This window comes from Simochromis diagramma, unplaced genomic scaffold, assembly GCF_900408965.1.
Source record: "Simochromis diagramma unplaced genomic scaffold, fSimDia1.1 OVJJ01000603.1, whole genome shotgun sequence".
Taxonomy (NCBI): domain Eukaryota; kingdom Metazoa; phylum Chordata; class Actinopteri; order Cichliformes; family Cichlidae; genus Simochromis; species Simochromis diagramma.
Window position 1 is genome coordinate 5,807,078 of NW_024387414.1, and position 21,517 is coordinate 5,828,594.

Genomic DNA, 21,517 nt, shown 5'->3' on the forward strand with positions numbered 1-21,517 from the left:
TTGGCATCATCACTTTTTAGACCTAGAGCCTCTAGCCATTTATATACCATCTATACCTGCACAGCATATGCAGTCTAACTGCAATTAGTGTGCAGAGTTTGTATAATGGTAGGGCAGCCTTCATTAGCTTTACCAATTATCTTACAATCAATTTAATAACAGATCGAATTCCTGTTTGGTTGATCTAAAATGTAACGTTTCCCCTTTTGCCTTCATTGATGTCTGATTTCTGGACCCTCTGCCCGCAGGTGTTTTTGGTGACAGTATGGTACTGGGAGTTTTATATGCTGCCCCTCTCCTTTGTTCTGCTCATCTCGTGGAACTACCTGCAGATCCAATCTGGACGGGTCAGCCAGGATGTGGTGAGTTGAGAGCAGCTTTGTCAGCCTTATCCATCTTCTCCTCTTTCTGCCAAATGACCTGCTGGCTCTTATTCACGCTTCTTATTTCTTTATTTTGTAGAAAAACAGCCTCTTAAGCCACATTTTGTTCTCATAATTAAAGGCTGGTATGTTTCCATAGCAACCCGTCGCACATGGCTACATAATACATAATAATAAAATAACACATAATACATAAGCATTGAAAACTCACTGAATAGACTAATGTAACAGACCATTATAGCCTAAGCTAATTTACAGCGCTTGTCCTTTACTAACGCAGTTTTCTTTTTTCCCGTTCCTCCTCTAGTTTTTGTCCTCGGCTTCACTGTAATTGGCCTGCTGCCCTGTTCTTGTTGTGACTGGTCAGATTAGAAAAAAAGTTTTTATCTCCTACAATGTCACAAGGTCACAATGCTCCCTGCTTTTTTTTTTTTCCCCCCCAATGTAACACTCTGAAGAAGTATTGAATGTGAAACACAAGGTCTGTTTAGAGAATGCATTAATGGTGGTTCAACACAGAATACATGGTAGCAAATTTTATACACCGAGCTCTGCTCACACAACAATACACATTCAGTTAATGTGTTGACTATTTTTTTTTCCCAATTAATTAACTTTTCAGGTGATCTGTGTAAGAAAATTGTAAAACATTAGTATTATTATTATTTTTTTTAATTTGACTAAAGCATATGCAATCATACATAAGTCAAATGATCGGTTGATTATCAAAATAAGTAACAATTTAGAACATTAAAAATAGTGGGCAAATTTTTTGCAGAAAACCATTATCGGCTCTATATATGTGAGTATACAGTGTATATGTCCTCAAAGAACCAGATCTGCATGTTGATCAGATCATGCACATAGATTCATTTGTCACAAGGAAGCATAGGGTAAAGATTTATAGAATTTACTTTGGAAATCAATGCAACGCCCTCTGCAACTGATTTAAAGTTTTTATTCCTAACTATGAAACAATAAAAGTTAAAGTTTGGTCAATAAACAAGAAAACATTCAAAAACTCATCATATACAAACTCTGAGCATATTTGGGTTTAACTATATCTGATATCATGTCCATTTCAAACCTGAAAACACACAAATTTGACAAATTTATCATGTGAAATAACCTACATGGATTTTTTTTTTTTTAAGTGCAGCATCCTGTTACAGATCAGAACAAAAGGTCAATGTTGGAGTAAAGATTTTTTTTTTTTTTGCCATGTTGTGGGCAGCAGAAGCAAGGTTTAGACATAACACTGATATATAGCAAGAAGCGTTTTTTCTTGAGTTAGAAAAATGTGCATGTTTATGCTCATTGTAGCCTGAAAATAGCCAGGCAACTGCTGGGGGTTTGACTTCTTAATGCTGCACTAGCTAGATGCTCATTTTAGGTAGTAGGCTAAGATGAGATGATCGGGGTGCGAAACCAAAACAGTAAAGATGAGAGCGGAGAAACAAAAACAATGAGCTGAATCATGCTAAAACACACAGCACCGCTAAGTGGGGTCATTCTAAGTGGGCTTGACCTGTTGAGCTATTTCTCTCGCATACAAGCAATTGTGATCCGGTGCTGATGGAAAGGTATTAATTAGCTATTAGTTCCTGAAAAGTCCACTGTGTCCTGTGTTGGTCAGATTTTCTGCAAAGTGTTTCAGGAGACTGATCTCAGCGTCATCTCACAGTCCCGGTGAGACGAGCTTTATTAAGTCTGATAATGAAATTCTCATAATTTCCCCTCTCCGTTGCAATTGTTTCTTTCAGACCAACTTGGATTTGGCGGATGAGGATGAAGACGATGAGAAGGTATGCGCCTCTGCCAGGTGTTTGCTGACTTTTGTATGCTGCTCAATAAAAAAAGAATTTAGCTTCATTTTGTTCATGTTGACAAAAGGTATCTCCCTCTGATCTATGGGTCTGTGTTGCTAAGCTTTTTATTCAGTACTAAATCTTCTGATGCATTTTGATTCCTGTCAAGCACCAGTTGTATTTTTTTGTAAACTTGTGCTTACCAAAAGACATTTGAGCTTAATGAAGACCTCACCAACCCGTTTCCACTTGTCAAAACACATTCATATGCAAATAGAGGGGTGGGGAAAAGGGTTCTGCTGCATTTGGAAAGTCCCTCAGCTTAACACACCATATAATACCATCAATATGGAACTAATGACGGCACTTAGACATGCTTTTCCAGAGCTCATTTTGAAAGTTTATCTTGAAAGTGTTAAAATGCTTTCAGGCAATTAAATATTTCTTCAGGGTGACAGGAGTTTATTGTGGACATTTTGAATGGCCGGCATTGGCCTGATTTAAAGTGGTTCTCATACTGGTTCCAGTGGGAACGTGACCCTTAAATGGCTGAAGTGTTTTAGTGCAGTGATGGATACTTCACTGAGGTGAAGCGAGATTTGCCTCACATGTGGTTTTTCACATTGAGTCACTGTGCATCTGGAATATCCTTTTGCCCTGTCCCCCAATAACTAACGCTGCCCCCCCACCATCCACACATACCGCAGATCCTCTCTTTGGACCTATAACCCTTCTTTAGTCTCAACGCATTTGATGTGGACATGTGGCCATGTCTCTGTCTGAAGTCTGGCGCTCACTCCAGAGATCTTCGAGAGGATCTGGCCTCCTCTGTTTACTTAAAAGTCATTTTTCCTCCTGGGATCTGGAGCAGCCTGAGAACGATACTCTGTCTCTTTCATAATGCGATGTCCAGTCCTTTCACATCTTAACTTGCTTTTTTTCCCCCCTTCTTTTTTATTTTTGCATTCACATTTTGCAGACACTCTTCATCAGAGTTGAATGAGTGTGTTTACGGGTTTGGTTTCCTGGTATTGATCAAAGCTGCGGTTTTGGAAATGTTGTAGCTATCAGTCTGTGCAAACAAAGCTGAACAGGCAGGGTTAGTTTATACTCAAGCCTGCAAATTCCCACAGAAGTTTTGTTGTTTAATCTACTTTCAAGTGTCCATACTTTATTTCAAATGTGTAATAAATAATACTGAAGTCCAGTACAAACTCTATATACAAGAGATTATTTTATTCAGCCTTTATTTTTAATTTATTATTATTATATTTAGAAGGGAGAGCAAAAAGTGGTGGATATTGCACCATAACATTTACTAAGTAACTCTCTTAGCAAAAACCAAAGCTTGTTTGGTGCTGATTGCAAGCATTAAGAGTAATTTAATGAGCTGCACGTCTGTCAGTCTGTCACAAGCTATTACTGCAGGAATATTGTCAACCGGTGCAAAACCTTTAATTAGAACCATGAAGACACGGTCCTTCATTTTTAATTAGTACTTAAAACAGCACAGTTTACACTATTACTGTTCATTACCTTTTTTAAATTCACATCTTTGAGAGAGCTTTATTCTTTTTGCTAAAAATATTTTTGCTCCAAATAAAATTGGCCATATTAGGCAAAAACTGAAGATGCTTTGTATTTCTCAATTTTTTTTGTTGTTGTTGTTGTTTTTGGGGGGTTTTGCAGTTTTTTTTCATGACCACTGTGTTGGCTTTGAGTGTTTTCCAAAGCAGATTTTTCTTTGTCTTTTTTTTTTTCTTGCTGCTTTAGGAGTCCGAGAGGAAAGGGCTCATAGAGAAAATCCACATGGTCCAAGACATCATCCTTACCGTTCAAAACCTTCTCGACGGGATCGCTTGTTTAGGGGAGAGGATTAAAAAGTAAGAGATAACAATGTATTGTAATTTCAGAGCTGTATCCATTTGATTTTTCCAATTCAGGAATCAGACATGTTTATGACTGACTTTAATTTTGTCATTTTCCTGAAATGTGTTAATAATTGTGCATCATTTATTTTTGTTGTTCTATGTTTTAATATTGCTCTAATAAGTACTGTACTTTGTGTTTATTTTCACTGAATTAATGCAGAAAGAAAATCCTTCCTTGACTCTGACTGATGTTTTCTTATTTGTCAGCATGTTCAACTGGACCATGCCGTTCCTGTCAGCCTTGGCTTTGTTGGTGTTCATCACTGCAGCAATTATCACATACTTCATCCCTATACGCTACATAGTTTTAATATGGGGTGAGTTGTAGATGTGGTAATTATTTCATTTCTTTTGTGTTCATTGTTTTGTGTTGATGACAAAAATCTTTTTCCACTATTGTAATTGTTTGTCGTAGAAAAAAAGCCCCTCCTCTACTTTTATTTTCATCTCTTTTGTTTGAATCTTTCTATTATCCAGCAGCTATGTAAGGCCGAAGGAGTATTTGCTCCATATGTTTCCGGCTGTGTCTTTTTAACATTTGCAACTTATTATGTTAGTGATGTTGACTATGATGTATATCCTATTGTTAAGACTTTTACTGGATACATTTATTGGCTGAATGACTGGAGTGTAAAGTGGTGTAAGTCTTCCAGCTATAAAAAGTGACAATAACACAACAAAAAAGGCACATACTGGGGATACTCAAAGCAATATTTCTTGGACAGCATGAGTCTCCCCTGCAAGTATTTGTTTGTATGGAAACAAAGAGCACAGCCACAGGAGACTAGTGTTAATGATATGTTGGTGTGAACTTTTGTTTTAGGTATCAATAAATTCACCAAGAAATTACGGAACCCGTACAGCATTGACAACAATGAAGTGCTTGATTTCCTGTCGAGGGTGCCTTCAGATGTGCAGAAGGTAAGCTCCGCTGGATCAGCCGGCCAGGAAGCCCAAAATCCCAGAGCCAGCTAGCTTTGCATCTTACTACAACAACTCCCAGGCATTCTTTACTCTTGTCTGTATAATTAGCTCCATCTGTATAATTATGTAGCCCTGTATAATTTTGGTTGTGTTTTGGTCCCGATACATCCCTGGTGGAGGTCTGCTGCTTAGCAGCTTTGTAACGCAGGCTGTTCCCAGGCTGAGACGGGAGACGCTACTGCTGCTGCTGCTGCTGGTGGTGTCTCCTGTTCGTACTTACCAACACTTCAGCTTCAAAAGCTGTCGTGAGTGTTATGGGGTCCTACTGAATCTTACATTCAGTAAGATTCAAAATGGTTACCTTGCACCTATAAGCTATATAAACATTGTTTTTTAAGTGAGTACTATTCACAAGTTTCTTTTTCATTCCTCCTCTTGCACATGATCTCCGTGCTGACCTCTCCTCTCTTTCTTCGCACTCTCCTTTCTGTCTTCTCTCTCGCCGTCGTCTCTGCTCCTCACAGTCCCTGTCTCTCTAGGCTGTTTGACCCCGTTTGTCTCTTCTCCTTCTACAATGCCCTTGGGCCACTGGGTTGCGTAACGGTGACTTTCCAGTATCTCTGTTTTGTTGTTATTGTGTATGAACGATGAATATGGGTCTCCCTCTCAGTGCTGGTAGTGACAGAACTTTCTTCTTCTCATTTGCAAAAAAATATTACAACAAGTGAAGAAAACACATTTTAATTTTACTTAATGATGAAAGTATCCTAAACTTTTAAACTAATCTTTTTTTCTTTTTTTTGACCACTGTGTACAAAATAATATACCGTTCCATTATCAGAATATCAAAGTACGCACCCTGTAATGAACCTTAAGAACTCGCTGCTTTTCACTTCATAAATGGGAAGAATTTAAACTGCTCGCTTCTGTTGAGTGATGTCTGTTGTTGTCTAAGGTACTTTTGTTTGATATTTTAAATTTATAAAATGTGATGATTTCCAGGTTCAGTACAGTGAGCTGAGAGGGAGCAGGAAGAAGAAAGTCTTGTAGAATGCACTGTGGATGGAAGACTGTATGAATACTGGACCCGATGCTGCTGTGTGTGGGATTCCCACCTAAAAACACTTTCAGGAGGATGGAGGAACTGTCTGAGCGCTGCGGTCTCTCACTTGGAGTTGGTTTCAGGTTGTTCAGCCGGCACGAATCCTCATTCACTGCCTCATTCAACCAGCACCTAAACAGCTTTCAGCCAAAGATGTCCTTACTGAGGACTTTTCACAGATTACTTTAAATATTTACTAATGTCTGTGCATTCTATGTACAGTTTACTCTTAAAGATTGATAATTAGAAGCTGCTTTAATTTATATTCTTCGCCTCGGGCTGTGCCATCTGGAACTCAATTGTAATATTGGTTTGTAATATGATGATTATACATGTTTGTCCTGTACATATTTTAATTTACGTAACATACTTAAAATCTTTTATGCAATTTAAGAAAAATAATCTTTACAGTAAATTTCGAATTAAACATGTTACTTAAAAAAGGTATATTTTTCTGGAAGTGCAAGGTCTCTGGTTTTAAATGTTAGTGATGATTTACAGGCGCAATTATTTTAACTTGCACCTTTTTATATGTTTATATAAATGGATAATGTAAAGTTGGCCACAAATTATGCATCATATTCCTTTATCTTTAAGCATAGATAAAGTGATATGCTCATAAAATGGTGACTAATTTTATTTTTGCATGATATATGGGCCTATTTTTACATGCAAGGATATGTGCCTACATTAAGTTTTTAGATTGCTTTCATACATTCTATACAGAGGACTGTACTCTGTTGTTTTTACTCTTTGCTTGTTAGTGGGGTGGGGCCACTTCTGTACACACTTTATTTATTATTGGCAATCACTGAAGAAGACTTTGTGTCCTTCATTTCTAACAGCAATAAATCTGCACACAAACACTTGGCGGTATGTTATCTGCCTCTACTCTCTCAGCTCTGTGCTGCATCTCTTTGAATTCATCTGCAAGCATCATCTATCCTCTCCCTGCTCCCTTGCTGCAGGATTGTGGGCGTCTAACAGCACCGTTTCAGAGCCCCCTCTCTTCATTAGGCTTTCATGAAGCGAGGCAAAGCCGTGCGAGACCTCACCGGCGCCCGGGCTCCCCGCTGCGTTGATGGCCCTTGGGCGTCGCCACAAGCAGGAGGACCTGCCTGACCTCCTCTCAGCTGCTGTGACGAGATGCCTGCAGCCAGCATCCTATCAAGCACAGCAGCCAGACAATCCTCTGGTACTGGGCTGCACACGGCTCAGGAGGTGGATTTTAAAACCAGCCACAAGCAACAACAGCCTCACTAATTTAAGGATTGGAGAATTGGAATAGTTAAGATGTTGCTGTTCCGAGTAATACCCTGGGTTTTATGGCTTTTAAGTCAGAGCGCGTGGGCTCTCAGTTAGCTGCCTCTTAAATGAGAAATGAGAAAAATTAGAGGAAACCTGGTCTCAAGTAATACAAGAACAATATTTTTGTATACATTTTTTTACAAATCTATTTGAGGATTGACCTTATTAGATGCTTAAGATATCACATTTGAGTATAATTGAGTCTTGTTAACATTGTATTGTTTCATTAATAACACTTCCTGTTGACAAATAGCTGCTCAGTGCGATATGCATATAATACCCTGGACGGTGCTACACAATATATGCAATAATTTGATGATTTGTCCAACTGTCTGAGGACAGAAGGTGTGGAGACTGTGGCAGGTGATGACCTGTATATCTCTTCATCTAGTTATAGTGTTGATTTGGGTATTCAATATTAATAACCTGCTGTCAAGGACACTGGAAGGACATTTCAATTTGACACTTATAGGCTCAGCATGAATATGTATAGGCAGCAAAAGGCTTCAGAATTACCAAGTAAAATCATGGTTCACACGTGGAGACTAATGTGATGTGGCACCTGCATTATGATGAACCACATATACTGTGGCCAGTAGGTCTCGAAAGACTTGTCATAACTCAATATCGGACCAGAGAACATTCAGCTGTGCCTGTGTTTGGATGTGTGCAGAGAGGCGCGCTGCATGTGAAGCTGTGGATGCGCAATAGTATACTTAACAGTTTTTATTAAGTCATTAATAACTAAATTCAGTATGAACTCTGTGTGTGCGTGTGTGTGTAGGTGGGAAAACGATCTAATGGGCAACAGCACTTAAATGATTCCCATCACTGCACAAGACCGTTTGCTTAGCAGGAAGCTGTTTGCACCTTCACTCACAGCAAGCTCGCCTGCTTGTGTCTCAATTCCTATGGCAAGTCATATGACATTTTATTTTAACCTCTGGCTGCCTGTCAAAACTTTAGTAATATGTATGATTATGTTTGTTTTTTTGTTTTGTTTTTTTAAGTATGTTGAACGTGTTTACCTCTGCGCAGAGATCTTATTGGTTCCAATAAAAACACAGCTCAGATCAATGCATGTAGTCAGCTACTTGTAAAATAGTGTGATCACATCTGTTCATTTTTTCAGCTGTGTCTTCCTGTTTCCAAATATTACCACTCATCACAAGAGATGTATAATTATCACAAAATTGTTCTGATGATGAGAATAATTATCGTTACCATCATTGCTGTTGACCTCTTCTCAGCAACTGTTAATCAGCTAATATGTTTTGATAAAGTAGGCTGGCTGGGAATCAGATCAGCACGTTGAAACTTATCAATTTCAGTTAGATAACGGTCTCCAGACAGCGTGTCACGTTGTCAAAGAAAACAAAGCACCATCTTGGGATTTTGTAGTTTCAAGGGATTTTTAGACACTTTGTTAACGTAAAAATGTTTCTTTTTTTTAAAGCCTGGTATATTTCCCATTTATTTGGCTATTATTATTAATATGGCTCTAAATTGATAGTTTGTACCTATGCTCTAGAAATGTCTCTTTACCGCTGTCATCAAATATGAATATGACATTTGGTCAAAAATTATAAAAGTCTTATAAAAAGCAAGCACAAAAAGACCAGGGACTTGCATTTATCTAGTACACCAAAGAGCTCTGTCAGGGGAACCTCGCCAACCCACCCACAAACGCATTCATTCACACTCAGCCGTTGCTCCGGAATACGCCTGATGTAGGTCTGCTATATTGCATCACTAAAGTGCTTTGATTCCATTAATTGGGGCCATTTTTAGAAGTAGTGGCACTCTGCCTTCTAACATACCTGATATATTTATCACACTACATGCCTAATGTGCCAAAGTTCAACTGAATCATGCCTCATCCCACCTCCTTGAGAGGGCCAGGTCATGGGATGCTTAACCAGACCCTGGCAAAGTACACTGTGATCACAATTGTCAAACAAACTGGTCTTTGTGAGGTTAAAAAAAAACCCTTCTGGCAGTACCATGAGTTGCAACTTGAGGCTGACTTCCAAACCTCGAGTTAGTTATAGAGCTTTTCTACTGTGTTTGTTGAGATGGTGCCTTTTGAAGCATGTCTTGTAAAATTTGTAATGTAATTAGGGGTGCGTTTCGTATCATTTCAGTGTTTTATTTTTTTCAATATACCGCCAGTATTGTAAAAATCTATTAATTTCCAAGTTGAAGCTCAATTATTTTAACTGTAATAGACAAAAGTCGTGTCATAGAAGACATGAATGGAAGGCTACACAATGCTTTACAGTGTTACTCCAAGTAAAATTGAAGTTTTCATATTCTTCTGAGAACCAAGGAAAAAAGAATCTTCCCCTTGAACTTTTTTGTGATTTACTTCCTCTTTGGAGCTAAAAGAGGCCACCCGAACACATGATTATTATTATGAGATATCAGTGGAAAGCTTAGGATGTCCTCTATTTAGTAGCTCAAATAAGTTAAAAGATATTGACCAAAAACCAATGTCTGTTACAGAGGACAGAAATGAATAGGCTAGTTCTCAGGAGGGTCTACACTCATGGGACACTTTATCAGCTACAACTTACCAATACTGTGCTGGAACCAATTTTACCTTCAGAACTGCCTTAATTATTTGTGGCACAGATTCAACAAGGTGCTGGAAACATTCCTGAGATTTTGGTATGATAGCATCACACGTTCCAGCAGCTGTATGTCCAGGAGTGTAAGCTTTAACTCCGACCCAGAACCACAAAAAAATGGGTTTTTTCGAAGTGTTTGAAACTGTGTTTCAAACCTATATTTTTTGGGGAATCGAGTGTCAGATAGCAAGATTTAGATACAGCTATCTGTAGCACTGTTGAAGCAAACCCAATACTGGAAGACTTAAAGGAGCTTTAAGGTGAATTACTGTAGACTCCGTTAGAAGGAATCTAACATTTTAAAGCATATTCTGCCCACAAGGTCTGAATCAAAAATTCAGAATGTCAGGCACACTGGCAACAAATCTGAAATGTCACAGAGAGATGAAGCATCTAGCAAGTCGGAAATATCTGTGAGTGGCTGAACACAACAAGAAATAATTACCAAAGGGTAAGACTACAAGCAAACAGCCAAAATAAAAAAAGTCAATTTTCTTTCCTGCTGTATGCTATATCAGTCAAATAGTAAGACATATGTGCATTGATTTTGCATTTAAAGTGATTTGTCTGCAATTTTGTTTTTAATTCAACAGATTTTTTTTAAATCAGTACTCAGTACACGTCCAAAGAACTGCTTTGCAACTCAGACAATGAGGCCATCTAAAGAAACAGAATGGGGGTTTCTAGAACAACTTCACCCACTTCCAAGGTGCATGGAGAAGAACAAGAGGTTGAAGCTACAGCAGCACTTGCAGAATAGGGAACAGCTTTATTATAATAACCAGCAGGTTTCAGCCTTTTTAAGGCTATTCTTTACGACAAGTGTTAGTTAAGCCTGAACCTCTTTGAACATCCAAAGAAATGCACAAAAAGACGTGTGTTGTTAGTACTACAGCACTAGGAAGCATTTCGATATAAATGTCATTTTATAGAAACACCTTGGCAAGTTTTTTTGTTTTTTTTTTTACTTCTCACAATTCTTTTCCTTTGTCAATCAACATTCATTAGTTGTATGTATTAATGAGCATGAGTTTGACCATGCGGACACACCACACTTCTTCTACCACCCCCTGTAGTTTCTACAATCCCACAGGGAGTCTGGGTCCAGGTAAATCACAGGCGCAGTGTGCACTAGCTGTGCTGCTGCCCACAGGCTGTGGCTCGACTGTGATGTCCCGGAGCAGGCCAACATCAAAGACCTTGATCCAAATGAGCCTGGGGCAATGAACAGCTCAGAGCTCTGATTGACAGAGGAGATGCAAAATAGTTTTTGTGAGAACGACACAGTGATGTTATGTTGGCCTTTTGTCTGTGTTTGTTGTTGTTTTGCATCAGATACGCACTAAATATACTACAGATTTCCCCCCTAAAATTCTGTTAAAATCAGCACTGTCAGGTAAGATACACAGTACGTATTGACCCACAGAGAAAAGTTCTGTGCAAGACAGTAGACCTTGTTGTAGCCTCCAAAACATTTGAATTCAATTGAAGCACTTCGAGGCGTTTTTGTCTTTGTTGCCATATTTAAATCTGAAGTGTTTATTTTTGTCTATAGCTTTTGCTCCTTTTCAACTGGGAGGATCCATTGATGTTTGGGATGTGTGTGATGCACCTATTCCATTGTGCAATTATTTAAAGTAATTACATCAAAACACATTTGTATTTGAATTTTTTTTTAGCCATAAAAATAAACTTTCAGAAATGCTAAACTCTCAGTAAGACATTAAGATTTCTGTTGTTTTATCTTAAAGATTAAAGGTTGGGGAAAATATTTTGTGTCATAAACAAATCTCAAATAAAAACCAAAAAATGTCTTTTAGTATTTGTGGACTTTCCTGGCGCAAAATGCATTTGTTCCTTCTGAGGATGTTAAATTTTAAACCAATAAATAATTTCTTGAAATAGCTGGACACTGGCATTTTTAGTAGTCAGCACTCAAACTATATTGTGCTATATTGTTTATTTATTAAAGGCAAATTTTAGATGTGGATAAACACTCATTTGGTCATGTGATGCAGCACTTAAGTACCTGTTTCTGACCTCCCCAAACAAGGACCCCATTGGTTGTTTGTGCAGCCTGTTATTAAGATCTTTAGTTATGTTTCAAAGTTGGAAAACCTCTTGCAACCATTTGAATCAGTTCATATAAAATGTTTTCTAGTATTATCTTTAAAGTGGCCAACCTAAGATCTATGGCTCCCAGCAGCAAGTGACTATAAAAGTACTGTCAATGTTCCATTTGATTGTGGCTGAAGCATGGCATTTCACTTATTTAGCCATTACGTTTAACAGTTTGTCCATTTCAGCAATTTATCCTTTCTTTTGAGGCATTGCAATTGTTTAGAAATTACATTTAGTAAGTTATTGCAACCTCATTTCTTTCCTTTTACAACAGTTTTGCAAAGTCTGGGATGAGAATCAGTCTTCGTAATCAAATCCTAATTTCTGCTCAGTCACATTCATTTTTCTTATCCTTATTGTTGTAGAAGCCATCTAGGACACAGATATCCTAGAGTGAGGCAAGATTATGAGAAAGGTGGTGGATCGGCCCAAAACTAGACAGGACGATCTGTGGAGTTTTGGGCTGTTGGGACCACAGTCACAAAGAACACTACTTGTAACACACTGCTGTAATGAACTGAAGTCTTGCAAAACCGCGAGGTCCCCCATGCTCAAGATGTCACATGTATACCCCAGTCTCCAGACTATAGGAAATCCATGAAAAGAGTTGATGCTCTAAGTTGCCAAGCAGTAGCCAAAAAAGGAGTTTCTGTAAACATTTAAAATCAAATCAATTTATAACTTTTTTTTTTTTTTTTTTTTTAATTTGTTTGATATTCTCTCTTCTGTCGCCTTGAGTCGATTGATGTTATGATTTGGTGTTGTATAAATACAGTTGAATTGAATTGTCTCTCACCATTAAAATGAAACTAGCCATAAAAATAGAGAATGTTCATTTCTTTGTAAGTGAGCAAACTTGTAAATTCAGCAGTGGATCAAATAATTATTTCCCCCACATGCAGCATAGTTGGTGAGGTGAACAACAGCTGAGGCCAACAATGTTGACCGACATAATTATTTAAGAAGCCTAAAATTTAAAAGAAAACAACCAAGTTTGAAAATGAACAACAAATGGGCAACTAAAATCACTTTACAACTTGTATGTGAAGCAGAAGTCATCAACCATCTTCCTGGAAGCTATTTTTGGCTAGTTGTATGACCATGCTGTACCTTTTAATAACAGAAGATGTTCCCAGTGGTTAATGATATTTGAAGTACAAATTATTTCCAGATTTCCTTCAGATGTCTAAATTGTTGCTCAGTATGTCATAAATTCCCTGTAATACTAGAATAGTTATCCTGTAGTTTAAAAAAAAAAGTTTAACTGCAGCCTAAGTCTCTTTTAAGATTAAGGATTTTTAGCACTGGAGATTTGGTCTCCAGGTATTGCATGCTGCCTGCCCACTGCTCCTTAAGGTCAGCTGAATTTCCCAGAGGAACCCACCCGACTGCACTGGTACACTGTTCAAAGGGTTTAAACAATGAAACCCTAATTTCAAAGTAATCAGCTCTTATATGTTAAAGGTTACAATTTAACATCAATCAATCCATTTTCTCTTGCTTGTCCAGGTTGTGGGGGGTTGTGGACTAAGCAGAGATGCCATAATCTCCCCTATCTCTCCCCCACCACTTCTTCAGTTTAAGAGGATACCGAGTCATTAACAAAACAGTCAAGAGATATCGTTTCTGTCCATCGATGTGTCGCAGTTTTGTCCCAAGGTTTTGTTTTTGGACATGCCTGTTACATGTCTCCTTTGAGATGTCCGGGAAGCATTCCAGATGATGCACAAAACACCTCAACTTGCTCCTTTAAATATGAAGGAGAAGTGGCTCTATTCTGAATATGTCCTGAATGACTGAGCTCCGCACCCCATCTAAGGACGGACGGAGGCAGCCTTGAGAGAAAGCTAATGTCTGCCTCTTGTATTCTCAGTCTTATTGTTTTGTCACCACCAGTAAATGTTGTCAGTCTCCCACTCCACCCTCACCCAACCTGTGATATATACATGTATATATCATGTATATATCTATCCACTTAGCACTTTTAATTCTTATTCTTATTTTTATATTTTTATGACAGTATGTTGCACTGAAGCACCGCAGCAATTTCCTAATGTTGTAAACCCCCTCAACATCTGGCAATAAACCCTTTCTGATTCTGATTCTGAATAAAGCCACAAGTTACCTCCATCTCTTGGAGCAATATCTCCTCCCCAACCCCAAATTTTGTGGCTGATAATCATACCTTCCACTGCCTCAAACTGAGCTTCAAGCTAACCGAGTGTGAGCTATAGGTCAGTGCTCACTGAAGCCAGTCTAAGGCATTTACACAATTTATTGATTATAATAATTCTGTAATCTGTAATCATCAGATTTATCTTATAGATTTAAATCTTGTGAGATTAGAGGTTTTATTTTCATCAAAACAAAATATAGAATTGTTTTAAAGGAATTAATAAATAAAAATTGACAAAAACATGAACCCTAACCCTAAATTACCACCTACAATATATAGGTGCTAACATTAGCATACTAAGACTTGCTTATATCCCATGTAATGGCACTTTGACCCTCAGGATGGAATAATGAGTCACTGTTATTCCTAGTCTTTGCTCAGTCTAAAATGAGAGGAGGAAAATGTGGCACTGCTAGGAGAGTGTATTTTCTGACACAGTCAGTTAATTAAAAAAAATGCAACAATGGCTCAAACTCTCTATATTAAAGGGAAAGATGGCCAGGGTGTGTGTTTTAGCCTAACAATACTCTTTTGCAGAACTTACGCTTCCTGGCACACTGCTTAGATCATCACCTTCCCACAGGCCCGGGGCCATGGGCATCAGGTGTAACCAAGGACTAGAAGCCTAATCTGTGCCACAACAGGCAGAGATTATGCAGCTTCCAGCAGGTCATCACACAGGTAGGTTGTTGGATAATTTGTATCTGGTGATGATAGAAAGAGACACAAGTTGTTTTGATGTCCCTCTGGCATAAATGCAAAGGAAAACCAGGCAAAGAAGCAAACAGGATCCATAGCAACTGCTGCATCAGAGCAGGTTATTGAAAGAAGTGTTTGGGACACAAAGTGCATTATTTTATCTAGTAAAATCATACTTGGCAGATGAATATGTTCCTTTGGCTGGTGAATCAGAAAGTTAATTATTGATAGTGCTCATGATAAGTATTGTTTGAAGCAGGTGCAAAGCATGTTGAGAATTATGATGTTAGGTCTTGGATCTGGCTGTTCTGGCCACTGGGGTCAGACGTGGGATTGATAGAGTCCTTTCTGTACTGGAAGAATGAGACTACTTTTCCATAATGCATGATGGAGGATTAATCGTAGGAGTGCTCAGGTTGTTATTAGCCTGTTTGAAGTTGTAGGCCATCTGTGGGTCAGTGTGCGTCCAGTTGATCCTGGCAGTAGACAGGGTCACTCCCAGTCTGCCTTTGCTGAAAATGTTGGATGATTGCAAGTGGAACTACAGCCCTGACTGCTTTGAGAGGGAGCACCCGTCTGCCTCCCTCGCTGCCCAGAGCATAAGAAACATCTGACTCTGTTCTGTTCTGACAGAGACCTAGCAAATCCAGGTTCAGCTGTGGAATGCTTTCCTGCACAGGCAGTTCTATGACCTCCAAGTCACTGCAGCTGGTCTCTTTCAAGCAGATTCTCACAGGAGCTGTTGTTGGTGTACAGAAATGCTGCCGGTGATGCTAATGGTGTGTGGGACTCTTCTCAGCTTTCCTCCCAGGGAGGATTTGCCTATGAGAGGCCAAGTAGGAGCAGCAGACTGGCAGGGGGAGTCATCTTCTGTCTGCAGGCCATACTGAAAATTGATGTCTGACTCAGTTCTGTCCAGAGCCTTTCTATTCTCTGCTGCAGGTGTATCTACAGAGATCTGGGGTCTGGACTGCAAGGCCAAAATACCCTTCTGAAAGAATGAGCCCAAGAAAAAGCTACTTTTTAAAAGCATCTAATCCCCCAAATGTTTTCTTTTTGTTTCGTGCTGTTTAACTACACTAACCTTAGCCATTTCATTTTTCCTTGTTTTACAAATGGATTTTTCAGAACCGTTACCAAAAAGTATATGCTCAGATACAATACATGTGACCCAAATACTGTTTCTTCACTCTCTGATGACCTGAGTAATTGAAATCCCCTGTGCGCCTTTTATGACAAGCTGTTAAAGTTGTAGGAAAAGCTGCGTGTCCCTCTGTGAGGATGATAGACGGCTTATTGAAACTCTTGCATATGTAGAAGATGGTAATAGGTTCCTGTGGGAAATGTTGCCGTGCCCGTGCCCAAGACAGCTCTCTAGTCAAAAAATGAATACTAAATTGTATGAAACAGACCAAGTCATTGTACAAACCCTTCATTCCTGCCCCTCAAGTTACATTTATTTACTGATGCATGAATACTAATTTGTTAAGCTTTCTCACTGAGTTCACTTTCTTTTATGGTTGCATCATGGTTTAAACATTTAGGTTTTCTATTTTTTAAGTAATCCATTTTTTGCTTGAAAATGAATGTGGAATAAATGGATTTTGGTCCAGTTTTTGTCCACATCTCCAGCCCTTAAGGAACTTTTTAAACATAATCAGATCTCGTGATTTATTGGTATTTAATATGTCCTCTTCTTGTCATAAAAATGTGTACCCTAATTTGTTCTATTTAATTATCGCATAAAAACCTACTATACTGCCCTTGAATCCTGGTCTCATATAAAGTGTAAAGATGAATTGTGAAAAGAATGTGTGTTTTCTCTCAAATGCTCCCCCCCCCTCAATCTCATCAGCCACCGTGATTAAGGTTTGGCATTGGGGATTGTGCTGTCTTTTTGGAGAGATATTTCAGCTGCATTTCTGACACTCTGAAAGGAGAGGAAGATAAAGGAGGCGTTGGGGAAAAAACTCCTTCCCGTTGTGTGAGTCCTAGAGAGGGCCTTGAACCCTGCCATTCACGCCTTTCTCTCCATCAGCTGAGTCTAATTGCCAGAGAGGACAGGAGACCCCAGGCCTGATCGTTCCTTATCCTCTTTAGCGCTTTCAGGCGAGTGAAAGGCGAGCTTCTGCTTTTGATCTTTTCTCTGATTCGCTTTTTCTTCTCTGTCATCCCTACCATCCTCTCCTCAGGAGTGACACCAACTCCTTTCACTGCCTGCCCCCGTCTCCATCTGCCCAAAATAATGACCAAGGCCCAGGCATTATTAAACAGAGGTGGAGAAGAGAGGTCAGCACCGGGAGAGGGAGAGGGAGGTCTGGAAGGGGACTCCAAACTCCTCTAAGGAGGGGTGCCCCTATTCCAAATCTACTCCGTAGCCTCTCTGTGTTCCCCTAAATTCATCCCTTACAGTTTTCATGGCCTTAGCCTGGAGAAAGCCCATTCTTTAACAGACCACGTACGTGAAGGCTCGTCCTTTCCCAGAGGCGCTGCTACAATAAGACCCCAGGCTGCTTGAGACAATGGAGCCTGTGTGATCTCTCAGCCAGACTCAGGATGAGACGATGCCTTGCTTGCCAGTCCCATGGGAGGGTAGACCCAGTGGTCATTGTTGACAGCTAATGGACAGCATCTTTCCACTGGCAGGCCCCTCTGCAGACTGTGTCATTTTAAGTTGCTTAATAACAACACTCAGTTTTGACCGACAGAGGAATTCTATCGAGAACTGCAGTTTGTTTGCAGATGAAAATCATTCCCCTCACAAATCTCAAAAGCTAACACTGGGGGGGTGATTGGATGAATGAAGCCAGCAAGCAAAGACGGCATTCAGTGGATTAAATTCAATATAACTTATGAAAAGAGAACAGAATTGGAATCTCTTCATTCAGCAGAACATTGAAATTACAGGCACTCCTTTTTTTATCCATAGCAGAGAGATACAGACAGGTGATAATTGTGTCATACATGCTAAGAGAGAAGATGCAGGACAATACTAGACTTCAGCCATGAAAGACTATGCATAACACCCTATGCATAACACCCTGTATCTTGTGATGTTGTTTTTGGCACTAGTTGAATACGTTGTAGATACACTATGATGACTGTCCTCGCTCTGTTAGCTGATGTAGTGGCGTAATAGAGACATGAGTACCTTTATTTCAATTAAACGTACTTGCACATAATACAATTCATACACTCGTCCACATTTCATATTGATTTTGTTTTACAGGCAGCAAACTTTCACAGTGGTCCTGCCTAATCCTAACAAAGGTGTGGACATAGTTGTCCTTGGTTTGATTTTCAGACTACTTATCATTAACACTCAGCGGCGGTGAGGTGAAAGGGACTTATATTAAATCCGAAGGGCAAATTTGTAGCCAAAACAACCCCGGGCACATTCAAACTTTTCCAGTCGATGTCAGTATGTATAAGCAGAGTGCTTTACTCATTACCCTCGGTAATGTCTGTGGTTACAAGCAATGCCCAGGATATATCAGTGTTTTTATCCTTGGCATTAAAAACACAGGAACATTCTCTTTCTTTATACTGTATCTCTCCTTCATTTCTTTCACGTGTTTTACACAGGTTATGAAAGTAGGGTATAATTTCAAGCCATAGAACTGTAGCACATCTGTAGTTTGACCTGCGCTGCATGTTGTTGGATTAATGATTCCTGTGTTAAACAAGGGGAAAATGCCTCTCTGCAGAAGTGAGAAGTAATACAATATTTTACTCCAGTAATCACAGAAAGATCAAGTATCACTTGGCAATCTTAAAATCTCCAAATCAGAAGCACCCAGTACATACTATTGATTAATTCTGATACATTTGTGTCATCGCATAGTTCTCAAATCAATGTAGTGGAACAAAAATCATTCTGCTTTGCTATACAGCCGAAACAAAAAAAAGAAAAGAAAAAAAAAAGGATGGATTAGTGAGAATGAACGTATTTAATTTTAAAAATCATGGCTACACAGTAGATAATACCTTAGCCAGTCAAACCACTACCTACCTCCTGGAAATGCCTTTCAGAGATGTGATAGAGCAGTTTTATCTAAATTACTTTTAAAGGCTGGAGGAAGTAAAATGTTTATACAATGTCTGGTTTTCTGCAATATATTTTCTTTTTTAATTTTCTGCTCATTGTTCCTTTTTTTATGTTTGGCTCAAGCCAGTGTGTGATGGATTCTGGACTGCTGGAGGAGGAGGAGGAGGAGGAGGAGGAGAGGGAAAAGGGCAGAGTATTAGGTCAGGTTGATAGAGATGTCAGCACTGCTTCAGTAATCTTGTGACGCGCAAGAGAGCGGCAAAAAAAAAAAAGCCGGGAGGGAAGCGATCGGGACAGCTGAAAGACCAGCAGCTCGGTGACAGTAGAAGCAGAGACCACCCCAACAACAGCAGCAGGGGAAGCTAGGAGGGGAGGGGAGAGGAGGGCTGGGATATGGGGGAGGTGGGTGTAGTGGTGGCGGCAGTGACGGGGGGGGGGTTGGGAGGGTGTGAGGAGTAAAGCCGGGGGGTTGGATCTTCAGTTACACATCATAGCTGATGGTTAACCCGCCTCCTCTCAGCAGTGTGTTAGAAAGAGAAAGGGTAGTGTGCCAGTTATCAGCACAGTGAAGGATTTAAGCCTTGTCTACCTCATTTAACATCTCCAACAGACTGCACTTATTTACTGTTGTGCCAAATGTAATAAAAGCAAAAGTACGCGCACTAATGGAAAGTCCTTAGGCGATCCTTAAAAATAATGAACATGGATTTCTTACTTATCTATGAATTAAATATATTCTGCAAATACATTTTACAGAGCATACTTATACGCTTAGTTATACACACACTGTTGCCCTTTCAATATGCACACGAACAGTCAAGTTGTTACCTATGTCATATCCACTCATAAACGTTAAATCTACTTACAATGCCATGTTGTGTATTAGGTTTAAGTGGAGCTTCTGGCGTCCAGGGTTCTGCTCAGTGGGTGACCCAGTAATGAAATGTGATTCAGGTGGTAGATGGATATCTATAGTGAAATATCTCTCCCAGCTCACTGGCTGCAGCCCAGACGTCGCCTTCTGCTCGCTCCTGCTGTAAAGTGTGATTTGTGGTGTTTGGCCTTTTTGTCTAGGACAATTATGTTCACCATTAACAAGCTTTCTTCTGTTATTGTTCATATCAATTAGAGTTGGATGGTAATTTGAGCTGATGGTGGAGACAGTGCTGAGTGATTTAGTGCTGATGTTGTGGGTGTATGGGGGGCAATTAGTGCCGCAACAAAGTCCATCTTTTGTTCAGCTAGTTTGTGGCAGCATGTGGAGCTCAGAAACATTCCTCAGTGTTTTTTTCTTCCTGTCTTGGCTGTTTTTGGAGGCAGTGCACCATGTAGATAACCACAGTTATCTAAGGTCCACACACTGCTTTGACCTCTGGAATCATGCACTTAGTTCTTGCTTGGTAAAATTCTAACAAGAGAGATACTTTGTAGCATAACTATATTCAATAAAATTCATATTTTTGGTTCATCTAATTGGACGGTCAGCTGGGACATTATTAAAAACATTCAGTTAGAAGATAATATTGTCAGATTTTTCAAAATATTTTGGGGCCTTTTTAGCCTTTGTCATAACAGGACAGTTGAGAATACAGGAAAGCTCAGAGAGACCAGGGGAAGACCCACAGCACACAGCACAATCAATTTAAACCAGGACCTCTGTGGGTCGCGTGCTGTGCTCATCCATCTATATCAGGCTTTGTTTTCAGATTTGAATAAAGTGAATTGTGAAAATTGACAAATGCCTAATAAACAATAACTCAGTAACTTGATGAAACAAAGCTGGTCAACTGTTTGGTTTGCCTGCTGATTTATTAGGCAAGAACCTCCTTAGTGTACGTTTGGAATGGACCAGTAATCCCAAGACCAACTTTTCTCTAGCAGATCATGTAAGTCCATTTCATCCAGCTCAGTTAGGCACATGTGAACCTGGGATTGCTGTGAGGGGCATTACCAATTAGCTAAACTCACTTAATTTTTATCTCTATAAATGTATTAATGTGGCCCTATACAGAACAGTCCTAGTTTTTCATGTGGCCCCTTGGGAAAACTAATTGCCCCATGTGGAGTAGCATCTCCGTTAATTGCAGCAGGTCTGGGGTCATTTTGCCAGTATGTCCGATACTCGAGTTGATCAGGATAGACCAGAGCATACTTCTTTCATATTACCTTGTGTTAGTTCAGAAGGTTATTTTAAAAAATTATTACATTTTTCTTATTTTTTTAATGCAAATTTTATAAATTTAATATACTAATTTTAAACTAATTATTTTAGGTCCGGTTACTTCAATGCTGTTCAAGATGCCATGGTGGGAAAGAACAATTAACTAAAATCTTAACTGATGTGCATCACAATGCTGCAGTCTTTGTGTCTTTAGATGTGTTCAGGC

The 21,517-nt window shown here is 39.3% G+C and overlaps 1 protein-coding gene across 3 annotated transcripts in view; it reads left to right on the plus strand.

Moving 5' to 3' along the window:
* mctp2b (multiple C2 domains, transmembrane 2b) overlaps nucleotides 1–7,018 on the plus strand; it is a 44,373-nt gene extending 37,355 nt beyond the window's left edge. For all 3 annotated transcript variants that reach the window (XM_040010963.1, XM_040010961.1, XM_040010962.1), the window contains 6 exons: nucleotides 249–362; nucleotides 2,147–2,188; nucleotides 3,965–4,074; nucleotides 4,330–4,439; nucleotides 4,946–5,043; nucleotides 6,049–7,018. In XM_040010963.1, the coding sequence (XP_039866897.1) occupies nucleotides 249–362; nucleotides 2,147–2,188; nucleotides 3,965–4,074; nucleotides 4,330–4,439; nucleotides 4,946–5,043; nucleotides 6,049–6,096 (522 nt within the window). In that variant the 3' untranslated portion in view covers nucleotides 6,097–7,018. The remainder of the gene's footprint in view (nucleotides 1–248; nucleotides 363–2,146; nucleotides 2,189–3,964; nucleotides 4,075–4,329; nucleotides 4,440–4,945; nucleotides 5,044–6,048) is intronic.
* Nucleotides 7,019–21,517: the final 14,499 nt, after the last annotated feature.